The following is a 20,221-nucleotide window of genomic DNA, read 5'->3' on the forward strand; positions in this document are numbered from 1 at the left end:
AAGGAGGTTGAACAGCTGGAAGGTGTCCAGAGAAGGGCAACAAAGCTGGGGAGGGGTCTGGAGCACAGCCCTGGGAGGAGAGGCTGAGGGAGCTGGGGTTGCTTAGCCTGCAGAAGAGGAGGCTCAGGGGAGACCTCCTTGCTCTCTGCAACTCCCTGAAGGGAGGTTGTAGCCAGGTGGGGGTTGGGCTCTTCTCCCAGGCACCCAGCACCAGAACAAGAGGACACAGTCTGAAGCTGTGCCAGGGGACATTTAGGCTGGAGGTTAGCAAGAAGTTCTTCATAGAGAGATTGGCCATTGGGATGTGCTGCCCAGGGAGGTGGTGGAGTCCCCATCCCTGGAGGTGTTAGGAAGAGCCTGGCTGAGGCACTTGGTGCCATGGTTTAGTTGATCAGATGGTGTTGGGTGATAGGTTGGACTTGGTGATCTCGAAGGTCTCTTCTAACCTGATCTATTCTATTCTATTCTGTTCTAATGTATTAAATTCTGTTCTATCCTATTCTCCCCTGAGCCTCCTCTTCTGCAGGCTAAGCAACCCCAGCTCCCTCAGCCTCTCCTCACAGGGCTGTGCTCCAGACCCCTCCCCAGCTTTGTTGCCCTTCTCTGGACACCTTCCAGCAGCTCAACATCTTTCCTAACCTGAGGGGCCCAGAACTGGGCACAGACCTCGAGGTGTGGCTGTTCCTGCTTGGACAGCAGCTACAGTTGTACCAACAAATCTCATTCATGCATGGCAGGGGAGACCTCTTGAGTCACTGGAGCTGTGACAAGGAAATGCAGGCACTGTGGGGAAAGGGGAAGGATATCAGGGGGTGCAAAGAGGTGGTTGGGTAGCTGGTGCTCCCCATCACACAGAGGACACCACTGCAGGGGAAAGGAGATTTGGAGATGGAGCAATGCTTAATGCTGATTTATTCATTGCTTTGCAGGTTTGAGACTTTTGAAGTGAATAGCTTTGAGCAGTTTTGTATCAACTACGCCAATGAAAAGCTCCAGCAGCAGTTCAACTCGGTAAGGTCAGCTTGGAAACCTTCCAAGGCACTGAGCAGAGGCTGTAGCAGGGCTGGGCTGGTCTTTGCTGTGCTCCTGCCTAGTGGCTTTTGCCTGCAGCCTGACCAGCGTGAACACAGGCCTTGGGATACCATCTCTCCTCAGCAGTGACTGTGTGTGTTGGAGCTGGAGCAGATATTCTCAAGCCCAGCCCCATGGAGAAGGCCTTGGGGGTGCTGGGGGTGCAGAGCTGGCCGTGAGCTGGCACTGAGCACTGCCAGCCCAGAGCCAGCCCTGTCCTGGGCTGATCCCCAGCAGTGCGGGCAGCAGGGGCAGGGAGGGGATTCTGCCCCTCTGCTGGGCTCTGCTCACACCCCCCCTGCAGTGCTGTGGCAGCTCTGGAGTGCTCAGCACAGACAGGGAGCTGCTGGAGCAGGGCCAGAGGAGGCCACAGCGATGCTGGCAGGGCTGGAAGGGCTCTGCTGGGAGGCTCCAGCCTCAGAGAGTTGGGCTTGGGCAGCCTGGAGGAGAGAAGGCTCCAGGGAGACCTTCTGGTGGCCTTGCAGTGCTTCCAGGGGGCTGGAAGCAAGCTGGGGACAGAGTTTTGTGCAGGGCCTGTTGTGAGAGGCCAAGGGGTGATGGTTTGAACTGAAAGAGGAAGATTGAGAGTGGAGAGAAGGAAGAAACCTTTCATGATAAGACTGGTGAAACACTCCCCTGTGTGTCCCTGAGAAACTGTGGATGCTCCCTCCCTGGAAGTGTTCAAGGTGTTTAGGGATCTGAGCCACCTGCTCTAGTTGCAGATGTCCCTGCTAACTGCAGGGGAACTGGACTAGTTCCAGCACTGGGATCATTGTGACCTCCTCTGGCCCTGCTCCACCAGCTCCCTCCCTGCCTGTGCTGAGCACTGCAGAGCTGCCCCAGCACTGCAGGGGGGGTGTGAGCGGAGCCCAGCAGAGGGGCAGAATCCCCTCCCTGCCCCTGCTGCCCAGGGGCTCAGCCCAGCACAGGGCTGGCTCTGTGCTCTGGGCACATGTTGTCAGCTCACATCCTACTTTTTACCCACCAGGACTGGACACACTCCCCATTTGACCCCTGAACATGCCTCACAAAGCCCTGAATTTCTTCAGTGTTGTTAACTACAAGCATTTAGCTGTGGTGGAAATTAATCCAGCAGTAGGTTATCTTCTGCTTTTGTTGTTAGCACAGGAAAAAAAAAGTGCTTAATTTTGGGGATAGAAGGGAGAACTTGTTAAAAGTTGAGCAGTTAAACCCCTGAGCTGTCTGAGGCCTTATTATGTGCATGGAGATGAAGATTTGCAGTCTGTCTCCTGCACCAGATTGCTGCTGCTGTAAATGAAAAAGTAAGTTATGGATTGTGTTGGCACTCTTCACATCTTTCTTAGCTTGTCCAGCTATCACTTCTGAGGGCTTCCCACTTCAGACTCAGAGATGATATCTTTGAAGAGATTTAAAGGGAAAAAAAAACCCACCCCAAACCCAGCCCCATCTTTGAAGTGGCAAAAAAAAAGTTGTGTTTGAAAAGTGATTTTTCTAATGTGCTTAGAGGATCTCAGAAATAGCCAGAGACAATTTATCTCCTAGGGCAGAGGTCTGGGATCTATAAGCCATGCAAAGATTTATGTCTTTTAATGAGGATCTGCAGCAGAAGTGCTCCTGAGTCAGTCAGAGCCTGCTGCTGTTTGCCCTTCTAGGCCATTGGGTGCTCTCTGGGAGGCTCTGCTTGCAGATGGGGACACAGAGGACCAGCCCTGGCTGGGCTCCCAGCTCCTGACCCTGGTGCAGGTCACTGGTTTAATCAGCAGAGAGCTAAAGGAGAGAGGGATTTTTCTCAGCCTGAGAGATAGATGTGTCATTGCCATTTCAATTTGTGGCTTCCACCTAGATGGAGTGACAGCTTCACTCATTTTCAGCTGACAGTCACTTAAAGCCTCATGTCTTTTTACCTCCTGCCCCACGGTTTCCTAGGGTAAAGCTTTCATTATCCTTGCCAGAGGCTTGGTGGTGTACAGCAGGGCCTGAGCAAAGCTGTACATGGGGGCACCTAAAGTTCTGTGGCTTCTGGGTGTGCTCTGCTCCAGTGGGTGAATGGGGAAGGGGATGGTGCTGTGCTGGCTTGGGTCACAGTCATTAATTCTGCTCTTTTTCCACTCTCAGCATGTGTTTAAGCTGGAACAAGAGGAGTACATGAAGGAGGAAATCCCTTGGACTCTAATAGACTTCTGTGATAACCAGCCCTGCATAGACCTCATTGAGGCAAAACTGGGTATCTTGGACCTGCTGGATGAGGAGTGCAAGGTAAAGAGCACCAGCTACCTTTTCACTGGCATGTCACTTTGGGTAGAAGGTTAGAGAGTGGGATTCAGCCTTGCAAGGGCACAAACATCTCTTTTCACATCCACTGCTGGAGTGCTCATGGCTAGGATGAGCTGTTGGTCTTTGCTCTAGGACCTCTCAGAGCCTCCTTGGAAGGTGTTTTCTTCCAGCCTTCTTGGTACCTGGCCTCGAGGTGCTGTTGCCAGAGCTCATGTTTCTGGCTTGGCTCTGCTTAGGGGTGGTCCTTGCTTACAACTTTTGATGTCCTCAGTGTTATCCAGGAGCTGGAGTTCCTCCTTGTCTCACAGGATGCCCAAATCCTCTTGCAGTAGCTACCTGGGCTAAAGTTGATTGTGTTTCCTGCACAGACTTCAGATGCTGTGGTGGGTTGGCTGTAACTAAATTTTAAGGGCACAGCCTAAACCCACCTCAGATGCTTGTGTCATTGAGGAGCAGTTTACTGCCTTTGGCCTTCTATCTCAAACCAGACTGGATTAAATCCTCCTTAAAAGCAGAGAAGTAAGGCCAGAACTGCAAACCTTCATGAGCACCCAGAAGAAAGGTTGGACTCCTTGTTCAGTCATGAATTACCAGATACCATGGAATCACAGACTGGTTTGGATTGGAAGGACCTTTACAGCTCATCCAGTCCAACCCCCCCTGCAGTCAGCAGGGACATCCTCAACCAGAGCAGGTTGCTCACAGCCCCAGACAACCTCACCTGGGATGCTGCCAGGGATGGGGCAGCTCCCACCTCTCTGGGCAGCCTGGGACAGGCTCTCACCACCCTCAGTGTGAATCATTTCTTCCTTCTCTCCACTCTGGATCTCCCTCTTCTAGTTTCAAACCATCACCCCTTGTCCTGTCACAACAGGCCAAGCTAAAAATGGGAGATTTTCTTTAGAAGTGTGAAGAGTAGGTGGAAAGTCCAGAGTCTAGGTACAGTCATGTCACCAGCAGAGCTCAGTGTAATGCCATGATGAATAAAATGCTCCTGCCCTGGGTAGGGCAGCTCAGATCTCATCCAGTTTTGGACAGTGGTGATGAGGAGACACTGGAGGGAGTGTGGTCATTTCAAGCTTGTCAAACATTGTGATACTGCAGATGAAGAAACTTGAGCACTGCACATGGGTGGTTGCAAGTGATCATCAGTGGGGAGGGTGTTCAGGCCCTTTGACACTAAAAGCTCTGCCATGCAGTAGCTGGAAGTTGAAGTTAGACAGAATGAACCATGAAATAAGTATTTCTTTAGTGCTGAGAACAGCCTGCTGCTAGGTTGTGGTGGCTGCTTTCAAGCTGAATGTGGTGGCTGCTTTCAAGCTGAATGTGGTGGCTGCTTTCAAGCTGAATGTGGTGGCTGCTTTCAAGCTGAATGTGGCTACCTTGTGGAGCCTCAGGCTGGTTTTGCCATGATGCCTTCAACAAGTTGCCTTTGGGAGGAGTTTCCACCAAGCTGTGGATAAATTCTGTGCCAGGAAATGTCTTTTCTGATTGGGCTTTGAAGGCTTTTACATAAGGGCAGGGAAGAGTGAGGCAAGGGGTGTGGGGGAAAGGTGAAGCAGGGATGGAGCCCTTCACCATGGTAGCCAAGGTGTTGAGGAGGGCACAGTGAATTCTTGCTGGCTCTGGGGGGATCCATCAGAGTGGGACAGAGCTGGTGGCCTGAGCACAGGAGTGCTGTGTTGCATCAGAGGGAAAGATTTTTGGATCCATTATTTAGATGACTATCCCTGTTGGGATTTAAGGAGGTGTGTGACCTGTCCTTGTCGGGGAGAGGTGGCTTGTCAGCTGGCTGCTCTCTTAGCAGCAGGGCCATCTTCTAGATGTGACAGGGCTGTCCCAACCTGCTTCTCCCAAGAGCTCAGCCCTCATCTGGGGTACAGACATTCCAACTACCTCTTTGTGATGAGCTGGACTTGGGGCTTTCCCTTCCTCAAATCCAATCTTGGGAAGACTCATTAAAATGAGAACAAATGAAACTTAGTTTGATGGCCTTAAACCCAGCAGCTGGGCCAGTGCTGGCTCAGAAGGAGGTCAGATTATTTGCTTGATCTTCAGCACCATTTAATTTGGTCTTTGTGCTATTAAGCCTTCAGGCTCAAACCAGACCCTGGGTGTTGTGAGGACCATATAGGAAGTTCCCTTCATGCCATGTTGCCCCTTTGCTGCTCTCTGAGGCACCTGGCACTGGTTGTTACTGATACTGTCAGCTTAGATGGAGCTATCCTGTTGATCTGCATGGTGATAATTTCTTCATCTATGGGTTCCTTTTTAGCCCAAAACCCCCACAAGATCTGTTCCCCTGCAGACATCAAGCTCTAATGAAGGTCAGAGAGTGGTTTGGGTTGGAAGGGACCTCCAAAGCTCATCAAGTCCAACAACTGTGGTGGTGAATGGTGCCACATCCAGCTGGCAGCCAGACACTAGTGGTGTGCCCCAAGGATGAGTGCAGGGCCCCATCCTCTTTAACATCTTCATTGATAATCTGGATGAGGGCATTGAGTCCATCAGCAGTAAGTTTGCAGATGACACCAAGTCAGGAGCAGATGTTGGTCAGTTAGAGGGCAGAAGGGCTCTGCAGAGGGATCTCGACCGACTGGACAGATGGGCAGAGGCCAACAGGATGGCATTCAACAAGTCCCAGTGCCAGGGGCTGCACTTTGGCCACAGCAACCCCAGGCAGAGCTACAGGCTGGGGTCAGAGTGGCTGAGAGCTGCCAAACAGAGAGGGACCTGGGGGTGCTGATTGACAGCTGCCTAAACATGAGCCAGCAGTGTGCCCAGGTGGCCAAGAGGGCCAATGGCATCCTGGCCTGTATTAGGAATAGTGTGGCCAGCAGGAGCAGGGAGGTCATTGTGCCCTGTGCTCTGCACTGGTTAGGCCACACCTTGAGTCCTGTGTCCAGTTCTGGGCCCCTCAGTTCAAGAAGGACATTGAGAGACTTGAAGGTGTCCAGAGAAGGGCAGCAAGGCTGGGGAGAGGCCTTGAGCACAGCCCTGTGAGGAGAGGCTGAGGGAGCTGGGGTTGCTTAGCCTGCAGAAGAGGAGGCTCAGGGGAGACCTCATTGCTCTCTACAACTCCCTGAAAGGTGGTTGTAGCCAGGAAGGGGTTGGTCTCTTCTCCCAGGCAAGGAGCACCAGAACAAGAGGACACAGTCTCAAGCTGTGCCAGGGGAGGTTTAGACTCGAGGTGAGGAGAAAGTTCTTCCCCAAGCGAGTCGTTCGTCACTGGGATGTGCTGCCCAGGGAGGTGGTGGAGTCCCCATCCCTGGAGGTGTTCCAGAGGGGATTGGATGTGGCACTTGGTGCCATGGTCTGGTCATGAGGTCTGTGGTGACAGGTTGGACTGGATGATCCTTGAGGTCTCTTCCAACCTTAGTGATACTGTGAGACTGTGATGCTGTGAGTACCCCCTGGCAGCTAGGGGGACAGTGCATGGAGATGGGAGGTGCTGCTGGCTGGGGTTATGCTTCCTGACTTGTTTCATGTGGAGGGAGGATGAAGGCAGAGGAGCAATGAGCTGATGAAATTACTGCTGTGAGGTTTTTCCCATTTGGGGATTTCCATCCAGTACTTGCAGAGAGTCAATTTCCTCTTCCCTGGCCCCTGATGAAGGATTCAGCTGATGAGATAGTCTCTAAATAACTTTCTCAGGGGCTCTAAAGGCCTTAATCTGCCAAGCCAATACCAAAAGCTCTTCTAATAGCACAGATAACAGCCCTGTGTTGGGTCTTATCTCCAGGACCTGGTCCCTATCAGGTGCTTCTCAGGCAACTAAAAATACCCTTGCAGCACAACAGTGTGCAGGGAGCAGAGCAGGTAGGGACAAACCCTCTTTCTGGGGGGCAGGGCTGTGGTGGCTGTGAAGGGTTTTCAGCAGAGACTGGGGCTGGGAGAGCTGCTGCAGCATAAATCTGCTCCCTGCAGCATCTGGGTGCTTAGGATGTTGTGGTGCTCCTGCTCTGCAGCTTGCTCCTGAGCAAGAGGCACTTAATGATAGCTCCAGAAGGGATGGGTTTTACATCTAAACATGAAATGCAGCTGATGGAACTAAACCCATCTGCATTTATCTAACTCTGTAATTTAAGCAAGCCTGCCTTGTCTCCCATAAATAAATGATGTATATAATTGCATAAATAAATGCCTTTTAATATTTATATATAGAGAGGGTCCTGTTTCTGTGTGGATCCATAACTGACTTCACTTAGCCTGCAAAACAGAAATAGAATCATGGAATTACAGAATGGTTTGGGTTGGAAGGGTCCTCTAAAGGGCATCCAGTCCAACCCCCCTGCACTCAGCAGGGACATCCCTAGCCAGAGCAGGCTGCTCACAGCCCCAAACAGCCTCCCCTGGGATGCTGCCAGGCATGGGGCAGCTCCCACCTCTCTGGGCAGCCTGGCACAGGCTCTCACCACCCTCAGCCTCAAACATTTCTGCCTTCTCTCCACTCTCAATCTCCCTCTTGCACTTCAAACCATCACCCCTTGGCCTCTCACAACAGGCCCTGCACAAAACTCTGTCCCCAGCTTGCTTCTAGGCCCTTGATAGTCCTGCAAGGCCACCAGAAGGTCTCCCTGGAGCCTTCTCTCCTCCAGGCTGCCCAAGGCCAACTCTCTGAGGCTGGAGCCTCCCAGCAGAGCCCTTCCAGCCCTGCCAGCATCGCTGTGGCCTCCTCTGGCCCTGCTCCAGCAGCTCCCTGCCTGTGCTGAGCACTGCAGAGCTGCCCCAGCACTGCAGGGGGGGTGTGAGCAGAGCCCAGCAGAGGGGCATGAAGGCCACACAAGTGTACCTGGGACAGTACTGCTTGCATGGTGGCTGCTTCATTTGCTTCAACAATTCTTCCAGTAACAGAGCAGGATGGGCAGGAGATGCTTGTCCCCACGTCTGTAGTCCTCTTGATGTGTTTTGGTTTGCTGTCATGAAGTCAAAGGCTGTTTTGGAGCCTTTGGGAGCTGTCCTGGAGCAATACTTCCCTTCTGCCTCAAGTTTTCCTTCTTACTCTGATTCCTCTGTCACTTCTGATCTAAAGGCCTGTGTGAGGATCTGCTGGATGATCACAGAAACAGTTTGCTTGTGCCTTTTTTCCTTGCTGTGATTCTCTCAAGGCCAGGCCCATGTAGGTCTTCCACCCTGATTCTAGTGGAAGTTAGGATGCAGAAGGAGAGTTTGGCATCCAGAAGATTCATGATGCAGAGGGGACATGGAAATCACTTGGCTGTGGTTGGGGGAAGCACGAGCATGTGAAAGCCCAACTATGAGGTTAATGCCTCCTTCATTTGGGATCCAAGTGATCCCAACCAAGCCTGCTGAGATGCAGAAGCTGCTTGAAAATCACCATTTTATTGCTGTTTTTTATGGTGCTGGTTTAGAGTTGCCCTTTTATTGTCATGGTTGCTTCAGTGACATACAGAGCACTCTTCTCCCAGAGCCTTCCTCACAGATTCCTGTAGCCCACATGGACTCCAGGAAGCCCACCAAGGATGGTTCCCCCCAAAACCATAGGATCATAGAATTGTCAGGGCTGGAAGGGACCTCAAGGCTCAGCCAGCCCCAGCCCCCCTGCGATGGGCAGGGACACCTCACACCACAGCAGGTTGCTCACAGCCACCTCCAGCCTGGCTGCAAACACCTCCAGGCAGGAGGCTTCCACCACCTCCCTGGGCAACCTGTGCCAGGCTCTCACCACCCTCCTGGGCAACAACTTCTTCCTCACAGCCAATCTCAATCTCCCCACTTCTAGTTTTGCTCCATCCCCCCCAGTCCTATCCCTCCCTGACACCCTCAGAAGTCCCTCCCCAGCTTTCTTGGAGCCCCCTGCAGATCCTGCAAGGCCACAATGAGGTCTCCTTGGAGCCTTCTCCTCTCCAGCCTGCACAACCCCAACTCCCTCAGTCTGTCCTCAGAGCAGAGCAGCTCCAGCCCTCTGCTCATCCTCATGGCCCTGCTCTGGACACCTTCCTGCACCTCCAGGTCCTTCCTTGAGCAGAGGCTCCAGCACTGGCCCCAGAGCTCCAGCTGTGGTCTCAGCAGAGTGGAGCAGAGGGGCAGAATCCCCTCCCTGGCCCTGCTGGCCACACTTCTCATGATGCAGCCCAGGATGTGATGTGTCTCTTGATGCCTAGCCTAGCCCACACCTCCTTTTCCATGCCTGACCATGACTTTTTGGTCCCATCCAGGTTCCCAAAGGCACTGACCAGAACTGGGCACAGAAGCTCTACGACCGGCACGCCAGCAGCCTGCACTTCCAGAAGCCTCGCATGTCCAACACCTCCTTCATCGTCCTGCACTTTGCTGATAAGGTAACTGGGACTTGGATCTAGAAATGGGAAATGCCTGGGTGGGGGGAAAAAAGACCCATGTGAAGGGAAGGTGGAGTGTGTGCAGAGCAGGGTCATGAGGATGAGCAGAGGGCTGGAGCTCTTCTTGTATGAGGACAGAGTGAGGGAGTTGGGGTTGTGCAGGCTGGAGAGGGGAAGGCTCCCAGGAGACCTCATTGTGGCCTTCCAGGATCTACAGAAAAGCTGGGGAGGGACTTTTGAGGGTGTCAGGGAGGGATAGGACTGGGGGGGATGGAGCAAAACTAGAAGTGGGGAGATTGAGAGTGGATGTGAGGAAGAAGTTGTTCCCCATGAGGGTGGTGAGAGCCTGGCACAGGCTGCCCAGGGAGGTGGTGGAAACCTCCTGCCTGGAGGTGTTTGCAGCCAGGCTGGAGGTGGCTGTGAGCAACCTGCTGTGGGGTGAGGTGTCCCTGGCCATGGTAGGGGGTTGGAAGTGGCTGAGCCTTGAGGTCCCTTCCAACCCTGGCAATTCTGTGGTTCTGTGAAGATGTGTTTGTAGCACTGTTGAGCTGCTTCCTGGTGATTAAGATGGCTGGTTGTCAGCAATTTTGGTTCAGTGCTGACTTCTAGATCAGCTTGGAGGACTTTGTGCTGAGCTTTAAATAGTTGTGCTTTCCAGAGGAGAGGAGAATCCTCTTTCTGAAAGCTGTGGGCAAAATGACTTTCTGACTCAAAGTATATTGGAAGAGGGAATGATTGTGTGAAGAGCAGGGTCTGTGAGCCTCAGCAAGGCACATGGTGGTGTGGAGCACGTGAGAGGTGACCCTGGGCTGACCCTACCTATCTGAGGAAGAAGACACTGATTGTGAGACTCTAAAGTAGTTGCCTGCTGCTGTAGGGTCTTGCTCATGGGCTCCAGCTTCACTGAAACCCGAAGGTGACAGGTGCCACTCACAGCAAAGAAGGATGTTGAAAGCTTGCAATGAACCAAAACACCTTTATTAGACAGGGCAGTGTGAGACCAACCTGGGGATGTGTCCAGGGAGCCTGACAGTGTAGAATCACAGAATTGGTTTGTTTGGAAAGGACCTCTAAGATCAAGTCCAACCATTAACCCAGCACAGCCAGGTCACCACTAAGCCAAGTCCCTCAGCACCCCAGCTACACAGCTTTGAAATACTTCCAGGGATGGGGACTCCACCACTGCCCTGGGCAGCATGGGCTGGGCCTGGGCCACCCCTTCAGGGAAGACTTTTTTCCTGATACCCAACCTAAACCTCCCCTGGTGTAACTGGAGGTCATCTCCTCTTGTCCTGTTGCTTCTTCCTTGGGAGAAGAAACCAACCCCCACCAGAGGCCAGAAGGTCTCCCCTCAGCCTCCTCTTCTTCAGCCTCAACACCCCCAGCTCCCTCAGCTGCTCCTCCCCAGCCCTGCTCTCCAGACCCTTCCCCAGCTTGGTTGCCCTTCTCTGGCCCTGCTCCAGCTCCTCAATGTCCTTCTGGGAGTGAGGAGCCCAAACCTGAGCCCAGAATTGGAAGTGCCTGTACCAGTGCTAAGTTCAGGGGCACCATCCCTGCCCTGCTCCTGCTGGCTGTGCCATTGCTGCTCTGGGCCAGGCTGCTGGTGGCCTTCTTGGACATCTGAGCAATGCTGACTCATCTTCAGCTGCTGTCAGCCAACACCTCCAGGTCCTTTCTGCTGGGCAGTTTCCAGCCACTCTGGCCCAAGCCTGGACCCTTCATGGGGTTGTTGTGACCCAGGTGCAGGACCCAGCACTTGGCCTTGTTGACCCTCATCCTGTTGGCCTCAGCACATTGATCCATCCTGGCCATACCCTCCATATCCTCCCAGCTTAGTGTCATCTGCACACTAACTAAGGGTTCCTCAATCCCCTCACCCAGCTCAGTGATAAAGATGTTACACAGAGCACTGAGCCCTGGGGAACACCACTGGGGACCAGCCAGCAGCTGGGAGTTAACTCCATTCCCCACCACTCTCTGTGCCTGTCCAGCCAGCCAGCTTTTTACCCACCTGAGAGTACCCCTGTCCAGACCATGAGGATCCAGGTTCTCTGTGAGGGTGCTGTGGGAGGCAGTGTCTAAAGCTTCTCTGAAGTCTCTGTAGTCACCATCCACATGCAGCAGGTGCTGTGCAGCTCTGGAGATGCTTTCCCTAACCAGCCTTGCCCTGGATGTGAGCTGCACTTCATGTGGCAAAGTTGTCTTCCGTCCTCTCTCAGTTCTTCCTCTGTACCCTGACTCCCTATAATTTCAAATCCAAGAGAGCTTATAAAGCCAGGGCCTGTGTGGAGGTTTGTTGATTAGCTTGTGAGGAGCTCAGGAGGGAATAAGAGAGTTGTGTAGTGGTGCTGATGATCTTTTGTATGGTCACCCCTTGCTTCTCCGAGGTGTGGATGGTGACCATGCAGAGCAGTTGAGTGAGCAGGAAACAATCTGTGTTTGCAGGAGGGCTTTTGCTTTGGTGCAGCTCCACTTTCTGTGATAAAAAGGGACCCCTAAATTCAAGGGGTTTGCCCTCCCTTCTTCCTCTCAGGTTTTCCAGGGGTACTCCAGACAGCAGGCGAGTGGTGGGACGCAATACCTTGCCCCTCTGTGGTTGGCCTTTACCCTCTGAGCTTCTTCCTTTGTCTCCTGCCAGGTGGAATACCAGAGTGATGGATTTCTGGAGAAGAACAGGGACACTGTGTATGAAGAACAGATCAACATCCTGAAAGCCAGCAAGGTAAAAGCACCTTGCTGGGAGATAACCAGCACTGCTGCTGCTGTCCAAAGTGGGATCTTCACCCTTGTGACCCTCTGCTGTGCCACAGCAGGATGTGTCTGTTGGAGGCACTCACATGAACAGCAGCAAGAAGGGAAATGCAATGGGACCAGTTCTGGAGCCTCTGTGCCAGGAAGGATCTGGAGGTGCTGGAAGGTGTCCAGAGCAGGGCCACGAGGAGGAGCAGAGGGCTGGAGCTGCTCTGCTGTGAGCACAGCCTGAGGGAGTTGGGGTTGTGCAGGCTGGAGAGGAGAAGGCTCCCAGGAGACCTCATTGTGGCCTTTCAGGATCTGCAGGGGGCTCCAAGAAAGCTGGGGAGGGACTTTGGAGGGTGTCAGGGAGGGATAGGACTGGGGGGGATGGAGCAGAACTGGAAATGGGGAGAATGAGGTTGGCTGTGAGGAAGAAGTTGTTCCCCATGAGGGTGGTGAGAGCCTGGCACAGGTTGCCCAGGGAGGTGGTGGAAGCCTCCTGCCTGGAGGTGTTTGCAGCCAGGCTGGAGGTGGCTGTGAGCAACCTGCTGTGGTGTGAGGTGTCCCTGCCCATGGCAGGGGGGTTGGAACTGGCTGAGCCTTGAGGTCCCTTCCAACCCTGACAAATCTATGATTCTGTGATTCTATGATGTGGAGAGTGGGAGAGAAGAGAGAAGCCTGTGAGGGTTGTGGTTGTACCCAGGTGTGGATGTGTGTGTTCCTCAGATCTCCTCCACCCAAGTGTTGGTATCCTGTCATGAAATTCTACACTACAAGAGTGGCAAGACTCTGGAATGGATTGTCCAGAGAGGTGGTGGATGCCCCATCCTTGGAGATGTTCAAGGCCAGGTTGAATGGGACCTGGAGAAAGTTGATCTAGTTGAGAGGCATCCCTGCCCATGTCAGGGAGGCAGGATTAGATGATCTCTGAGGCCTCTTCCAGCATAAGCCATTCTGTGATTGTATGGTAGATGGCACAAACCCTTTCCAAACCTGCTGATCCTCTTTTTTTGGTCAGTGAAAGCAGAAATCAGTAACAGCCAGTTAGGGAATAGCATAAATCCTGCTTAACTCTTGCTCAGAGCACCTCACTCATCACTTGGCACTGAAAGTCTTCTCAAAAACACATGGGGCCAGAAGTGATCCTGTTCCTTCCCTTCTCACCCCTCTGTGACAAGAGTTTATCCTTGTTCCTTCCCTTCTCACCCCTCTGAGACAAGAGTTTATCCTTGTTCCTTCCCTTCTCACCCCTCTGTGACAAGAGTTTATCCTTGTTCCTTCCCTTCTCACCCCTCTGTGACAAGAGTTTATCCTTGTTCCTTCCCTTCTCACCTCTCTGTGACAAGAGTTTATCCTTGTTCCTTCCCTTCTCACCCCTCTGAGACAAGAGTTTATCCTTGTTCCTTCCCTTCTCACCCCTCTGTGACAAGAGTTTATCCTTGTTCCTTCCCTTCTCACCCCTCTGTGACAAGAGTTTATCCTTGTTCCTTCCCTTCTCACCTCTCTGTGACAAGAGTTTATCCTTGTTCCTTCCCTTCTCACCCCTCTGAGACAAGAGTTTATCCTTGTTCCTTCCCTTCTCACCCCTCTGTGACAAGAGTTTATCCTTGTTCCTTCCCTTCTTACCCCTCTGTGACAAGAGTTTATCCTTGTTCCTTCCCTTCTTACCCCTCTGTGACAAGAGTTTATCCTTGTTCCTTCCCTTCTCACCCCTCTCTGACAAGAGTTTATCCTTGTTCCTTCCCTTCTCACCCCTCTGTGACAAGAGTTTATCCTTGTTCCTTCCCTTCTCACCTCTCTGTGACAAGAGTTTATCCTTGTTCCTTCCCTTCTCACCCCTCTGTGACAAGAGTTTATCCTTGTTCCTTCCCTTCTCACCCCTCTATGACAAGAGTTTATCCTTGTTCCTTTCCCCTCCTGTGTCTTGCACACAAACAGTTTGTGGTCACCTCATTGCATTGATGCCGACAGAGATGTGCTGACTGCTCTTGATTATGAAAGCTCCTGGTAGTAAGCCTGTTGGCAGCTGGAGTTCAGTGTCTCCCATCAGTGCCCAGGGCTGGGCATTTGGTGGACTGTTGGCAGCAGAGGAGTAGCTGTGGTGCTCTGCAGGCTTTGGTGTGGGTTGTCCCTGCAGTAAATGATTGCTTGGCAAGCTGGCCTCAGGATGGAGGGGTCCCCACTTGCTTTTCTGAATGTATATGGTTTTATGCTGACCCTGCATCCCCATGAGCATGCATCTCACCTAGGTTGGGTTAGAAGTGCCCTTTCCAGCTCTTGTGCTTTAAAAACAGACCAAAAACTTTCCCCTGGCAACCTTGAGTCTTTTGTTGTGAGTTAAGATGTTGAGGCTTTAGGCCACCTTAGTCAACCCTCCAGGGGTAGCTCAGACTAGTTGTGAAGAAGCTGGGCCCTGCAAAGCCCAACACAGCATCCAGCAGCCAAAACAGAGGCTGCCTGACTCCGGGGCAGTGCTGTTTCCACCATGATGTGGTGCAGAGAAGGCACAGATCTGCTTTTCTCCAAATCAGTCAGCAGCCTCCACCAGCAGGGACTAGCTTGATAACTGGTCATCCAGTCCAGCCCCCCTGCTCCAGCAGGGCACCCACAGCAGCTTGCCCAGCAGCACAATGCCCAGGGTGGCACAAGGAGACTCCACAACCTCTCTGGGCAGCTTGCTCCAGCCCTCCAGAACCCTCACAAGAAAGAAGTTTCTCCTCCTGTTCACCTGGAGCCTCCTGGGTTGCACTTTCTTCCCCTTGTCCTGTTCCTGGGCACCACTCAGCTCCCAAACAGAAAGGGACCTGGGGGTGCTGATTGACAGCTGCCTAAACATGAGCCTGCAGTGTGCCCAGGTGGCCAAGAGGGCCAAGGGCATCCTGGCCTGCATCAGGAACAGTGTGGCCAGCAGGAGCAGGGAGGTCTTTGTGCCCTGTGCTCAGCACTGGTTAGGCCACACCTTGAGTCCTGTGTCCAGTTCTGGGCTCCTCAGTTCAGGAAGGACATTGAGAGACTTGAAGGTGTCCAGAGAAGGGCAACAAGGCTGGGGAGAGGCCTTGAGCACAGCCCTGTGAGGAGAGGCTGAGGGAGCTGGGATTGCTTAGCCTGCAGAAGAGAAGGCTCAGGGGAGACCTCATTGCCCTCTACAACTACCTGAAAGGTGGTTGTAGCCAGGTGGGGGTTGGTCTCTTCTCCCAGGCAACCAGCAGCAGAACAAGAGGACACAGTCTCAAGCTGTGCCAGGGGAGGTTTAGACTCGAGGTGAGGAGAAAGTTCTTCCCAGAGCGAGTCGTTCGTCATTGGGATGTGCTGCCCAGGGAGGTGGTGGAGTCACCGTCCCTGGAGGTGTTCAAGGGGAGATTGGATGTGGCACTTGGTGCTATGATCTAGTTGTGAGGTCTGTTGGGACAGGTTGGACTTGATGATCCTTGGGGTCTCTTCCAGCCTCAGCTATACTGTGACACTGTGATACTGTGACAGTGACAAGAGTCTGGCCCCATCCTCTTGCCCCCTGCTCCTGAGCTCCCCTCTGGGGCTGCTTTTCTCCAGGCTCAACAGCCCCAGGAGCTCTCAGCGCTTCCTCCTCACCAAGATGCTCCAGGGCCCTCAGCATCTTTGTAGTCTCTACTGGGATCTCTCCAGTGGTTTCCTGTCCCTTTTGAACTGGGGAGCCCAGAACTGGACCCAGGACTCCAGATGTGGCCTTCCTAGGACAGAGTAGGGGTGGAGGAGAACCTCCCTCTGTGACCTGCTGGCCACACTCTTCTTCATGCACTGAAGGAGACTGTTGGCCTTGGCCATGAGGGCACATTTCTGGCACATGGTGAGCTTGCTGTTCACCAGCACTCCCAGGTCCTTCTCCATGGATCTGCTTTCCATCAGGTCACCCCTCTCCTGTCCTGATGTAGGAGGTTGTTCCTCCCTAGCTGCAGGACCCTACACTTGGCCCTGCTTCAATTTCAGAAGGTTCCTCCCAACCCAGCTCTTTAACATGTCCCTGGAGCTGTTCAGAAAGGGATTGGATGTGGCACTTGGTGCCTTGGTTTAGCAGTCAGGAGGTGCTGGGTGACAGGTTGGACTTGATGATCTCTGAGGTCTTTTCCAACCTGATTGACTCTGTGATTCTAGGTGGCACATCCAGATTCCTCCTCTGTGTGCCACTCCTCCTTCGTGTTTGCAGCTGGGCCTGACCCTCCAAATGCAACCTTAAATAAGGGGCAGGGTGAGAAGGGGAGGAGGAGGAGGAGGAAGAAGTATTAGGAGTATTTCAAGCAGGAATTGGTTCTTGCCAAAGCAAGAGATGAGAGCAGCAAATTAGCAGAGGGTTGTCAGTGGGTTTCCCTGCCTCTCAGCAATGAATCCATGTGAAGATGGCAAGATGTGTGGTTTTTCTCTTTCATGAGGGCAGTTGTGAGCCTAAGAACCATGGAGCTGGGCTTTAGTAAGACCTCAATCAAGAGCTCTCCGTGTTTGGGAAGCTCCCAGATTTCCCAGGGTGAAAACTGGGTGTGATTGGAGCACCCTGGTGACCTGCAGGAGTAATTGGTGCTGTGTGAGGAATTATTTAGACAGTGCTGAAGCTGCTGTTGGAGGTGGTGCTGCAGAACTGGCCATGTCTGGTAGGGATTTCTGTCTGACTTCCCCCTTGTGCTGCAGAAGGGAGATGGAACTCCCTGGAGCAGTGTGGTGTGGAGTGCTGGGGATGGCTCCACCTGCAACTCAGTCCTTAAAAAAGGAAATGAGAAGCTAATGTTGAAGTGGATTTGTTAACAGCATCTCCTTCTCTTCTCTCTCTGCTGCATTCAGGACCATATATAACACAGGAGCAAGCTGGGCTTTGCTTTAAGAGCAAGAAAGACAAAACCCTGCTCCTTGCAGCTCGTTTGCTTGACGTTGGAAAACACTAATGCAGGTTCCTCAGAGCCAGGGGTTTGGGTGTTCATGGCCTGCAAACTCAGCTACTGCTCCTTTGAGCCCAATCTCTTTTCATTGGCTCCCAGTCACAGGACAAGGGCACAGCTTGTAACCCAGGAGGTTCAACCTGAACTGGAGGAGCAAATTTTGTGGTGTGAGGGTGCTGAAGGCCTGGAGCCAGGGACAAGATCAAGAGAGGATTGGATGTGGCACTTGGTGCCATGGCTTAGTCATGAGGTCTGTGGTGACAGGTTGGACTTGTTGACCTTTGAGGTCTCTTCCAACCTTGGTGATTCTGTGACTATTGGAGGGAGCTCAGCAGAGGCTACAGATCTGCTGGGGGTCCTGGAGCATCTCTGTGAGGAGCAAAGGCTGAGAGGCCCTGGGGCTGTGGAGCCTGGAGCAGAGCAGCCCCAGAGGGGAGCTGAGCAATGCTCAGCAAGAGAGAAAGGCTGGGGGGCAAGAGGCTGGGGCCAGGCTCTGCTCAGTGGTGCTCAGGGACAGGCCAAGGGGCAAGGGGCACAAAGTGGAACCCAGGAGGAGAAAGTTGTTTGTTGTGAGGGTGCTGGAGGGCTGGAGCAGGCTGCCCAGAGAGGTTGTGGAGTGTCCTGGTGTGGAGAGCTTCCAACGCCCCCCTGGGCACTGTGCTGCTGGGCAAGCTGCTGTGGGTGCCCTGCTGGAGCAGGGGGGGTTGGATGGGGTGAGCTCCAGAGATGCCTTCTCAGCCCCATGCTTGGATGCTGTGATTCCTTGGGATCAGGCATTCAGACCTCGTCAATTCATGGTAGTGGCTCTGTAGGTGAGACCAACATCCCTTTTTGTGATCTGGCTTAAAAACGCTCCAGTGAGCTTTGCTCTCAGGATCCTCAGGGCATAGTTTGGTGAACTTCTGCCTTTGATCCATGTCTTCATCAAGGTGGGAGCAGTGGCTGCCATCAGTATTCACTGTGTTCTGCTTTGGATTCCCACCAGAGTGATGTGCAGGCTAAGGGGGAACACTCAGTTTAACCTGCAAGGACGTGAACACCTCCGTGTCAGCAAGTGCTTAGCTGCTGGAGCCCTCCCAGCAAGGCAAAACTGCCTTCTGCTAATGAGAATGCAATTGCTGCCATCAACAAGGTGGTGAAAGAGGCAGCTAATTAGTTTTGTTAGTGCTGGTCACCTAAAAGAGTTGAGAGTTGGTGTTCCTTGAGTAGAGGAGGCTGGTGTGAATAGCAGTGGGAAGCATCAGGGCATGCTGTACAGATCCTGTTCTCTGTGATGACAAATAATACACCAGCACTTGCACTCTGCCAGTTGGGAAGGGGAAATCTGTCCTCCTCACTTACCCCTCAGCATCCCTGGAATAGATCCTGGGCTGCTACAGATTCATAGAATGGCTTGGTTTGGAAGAGACCTTCAGGACCATCTAATTCCAACCCCCCTGCCATGGGCAGGGACACCTCCCACTAGACCAAATTGCCCAAGGACCTCATGCAGCCTGGCCTTGAACACCTCCAGGGAGGAGGCATCCACAGCCTCCCTGGGCAGCCTGTGCCAGTGTCCCAGCACCCTCACTCTCAGCAATTTCTCCCCAGTCCCTAGTCTAAGTCTCCCCTTTTCCAGCTCAGAGCCACTGCCCCTCACCTAGCACCAGAGGCTCTTGTAAAAGGTCCCTCCTTTGAGATGCTTCTCAAACATTTGTGCAGGAGCAGTCATGGAATCACAGGATGGTTTGGGTTGGAAGGGACCTCCAAAGCTCATCCAGTGCCACCTCCTTGCAGTCAGCAGGGACATCCCCAACCAGAGCAGGTTGCTCACAGCATCATGAACCTCACCTGGGATGCTGCCAGGGGTGGGACATCTCCCACCTCTCTGGGCAGCCTGGGACAGGCTCTCACCACCCTCAGCCTCAAACATTTCTTCCCTCTCTCCACTCTCAATCTTCCTCTTTCAGTTTCAAACCATCACCCCTAGTCCTCTCCCAGCAGGCCCTGACAAAAAGATTATTTGCAGCTTTCTTTTAGGCCTCTTGAAGCACTGCAAGGCCACCAGAAGGTCTCCCTGGAGCCTTCTCTTCTGCAGGCTGCACAACCCCAAGCACTGCTGTTGCACCCAGCAAGCAGGTGCAGGGGTTGCTGCCAGTCACAGACCCCCTGGAACCTGAAATTACAGCCAGGGGTTTTACTGCCATGTCAAGCTCAGGATAGCCAGCTGGAGCCTGTCTTGGGTGTCTTCAGCACCAAGCATGTGCTCCCCAAGCATGCTGTGCCAGCAGGAGCAGGGAGGTCATTGTGTCCTGTGCTCAGCACTGCTCAGGCCACACCTTGAGTCCTGTGTCCATTTCTAGGCTCCTCAGGTTAGGAAAGAGGTTGAGCTGCTGGAAGGTGTCCAGAGAAGGGCAACAAAGCTGGGGAGGGGTCTGGAGCACAGCCCTGGGAGGAGAGGCTGAGGGAGCTGGGGTTGCTTAGCCTGGGGAAGAGGAGGCTCAGGGGAGACCTTCTTGCTCTCTCCAACTCTCTGCAGGGAGGTTGTAGCCAGGTGGGGGTTGGTCTCTTCTCCCAGGCACCCAGCAGCAGAACAAGAGGACACAGTCTCAAGCTGTGCCAGGGGAGGTTTAGGCTGGAGGTGAGGAAGAAGTTGTTCCCAGAAAGAGAGCTTGGCCCTTGGGATGTGCTGCCCAGGGAGGTGGTGGAGTCCCCATCCCTGGAGGTGTTCAGGAATAGCCTGGCTGAGACACTTGGTGCCATGGTTGAGTTGATCAGATGGTGCTGGGTGATAGCTTGGACTCCATGATCTCAAAGGTCTTTTCCAAACTGGTTCATTCTTTTCTATTCTATTCTATTCTATTCTGTTCCGTTCCGTCCCGTCCCGTCCTGTCCTATCCTATCCTATCCTATCCTGTCCTATCCTATCCTATCCTATCCTATCCTATCCTATCCTATCCTATCCTATCCTATCCTATC

At 53.1% G+C, this 20,221-nt stretch overlaps 1 protein-coding gene across 1 annotated transcript in view; it reads left to right on the forward strand.

The window, feature by feature from the left end:
- MYO5B (myosin VB) overlaps positions 1-20,221 on the forward strand; it is a 255,509-nt gene that overhangs the window by 109,271 nt on the left and 126,017 nt on the right. The window contains exons 12-15 of the mRNA XM_054178698.1: positions 930-1,011; positions 3,169-3,309; positions 9,507-9,629; positions 12,268-12,351. Coding sequence (XP_054034673.1) covers positions 930-1,011; positions 3,169-3,309; positions 9,507-9,629; positions 12,268-12,351 — 430 coding nt within the window. The remainder of the gene's footprint in view (positions 1-929; positions 1,012-3,168; positions 3,310-9,506; positions 9,630-12,267; positions 12,352-20,221) is intronic.

This window comes from Dryobates pubescens, chromosome Z, assembly GCF_014839835.1.
Source record: "Dryobates pubescens isolate bDryPub1 chromosome Z, bDryPub1.pri, whole genome shotgun sequence".
Taxonomy (NCBI): domain Eukaryota; kingdom Metazoa; phylum Chordata; class Aves; order Piciformes; family Picidae; genus Dryobates; species Dryobates pubescens.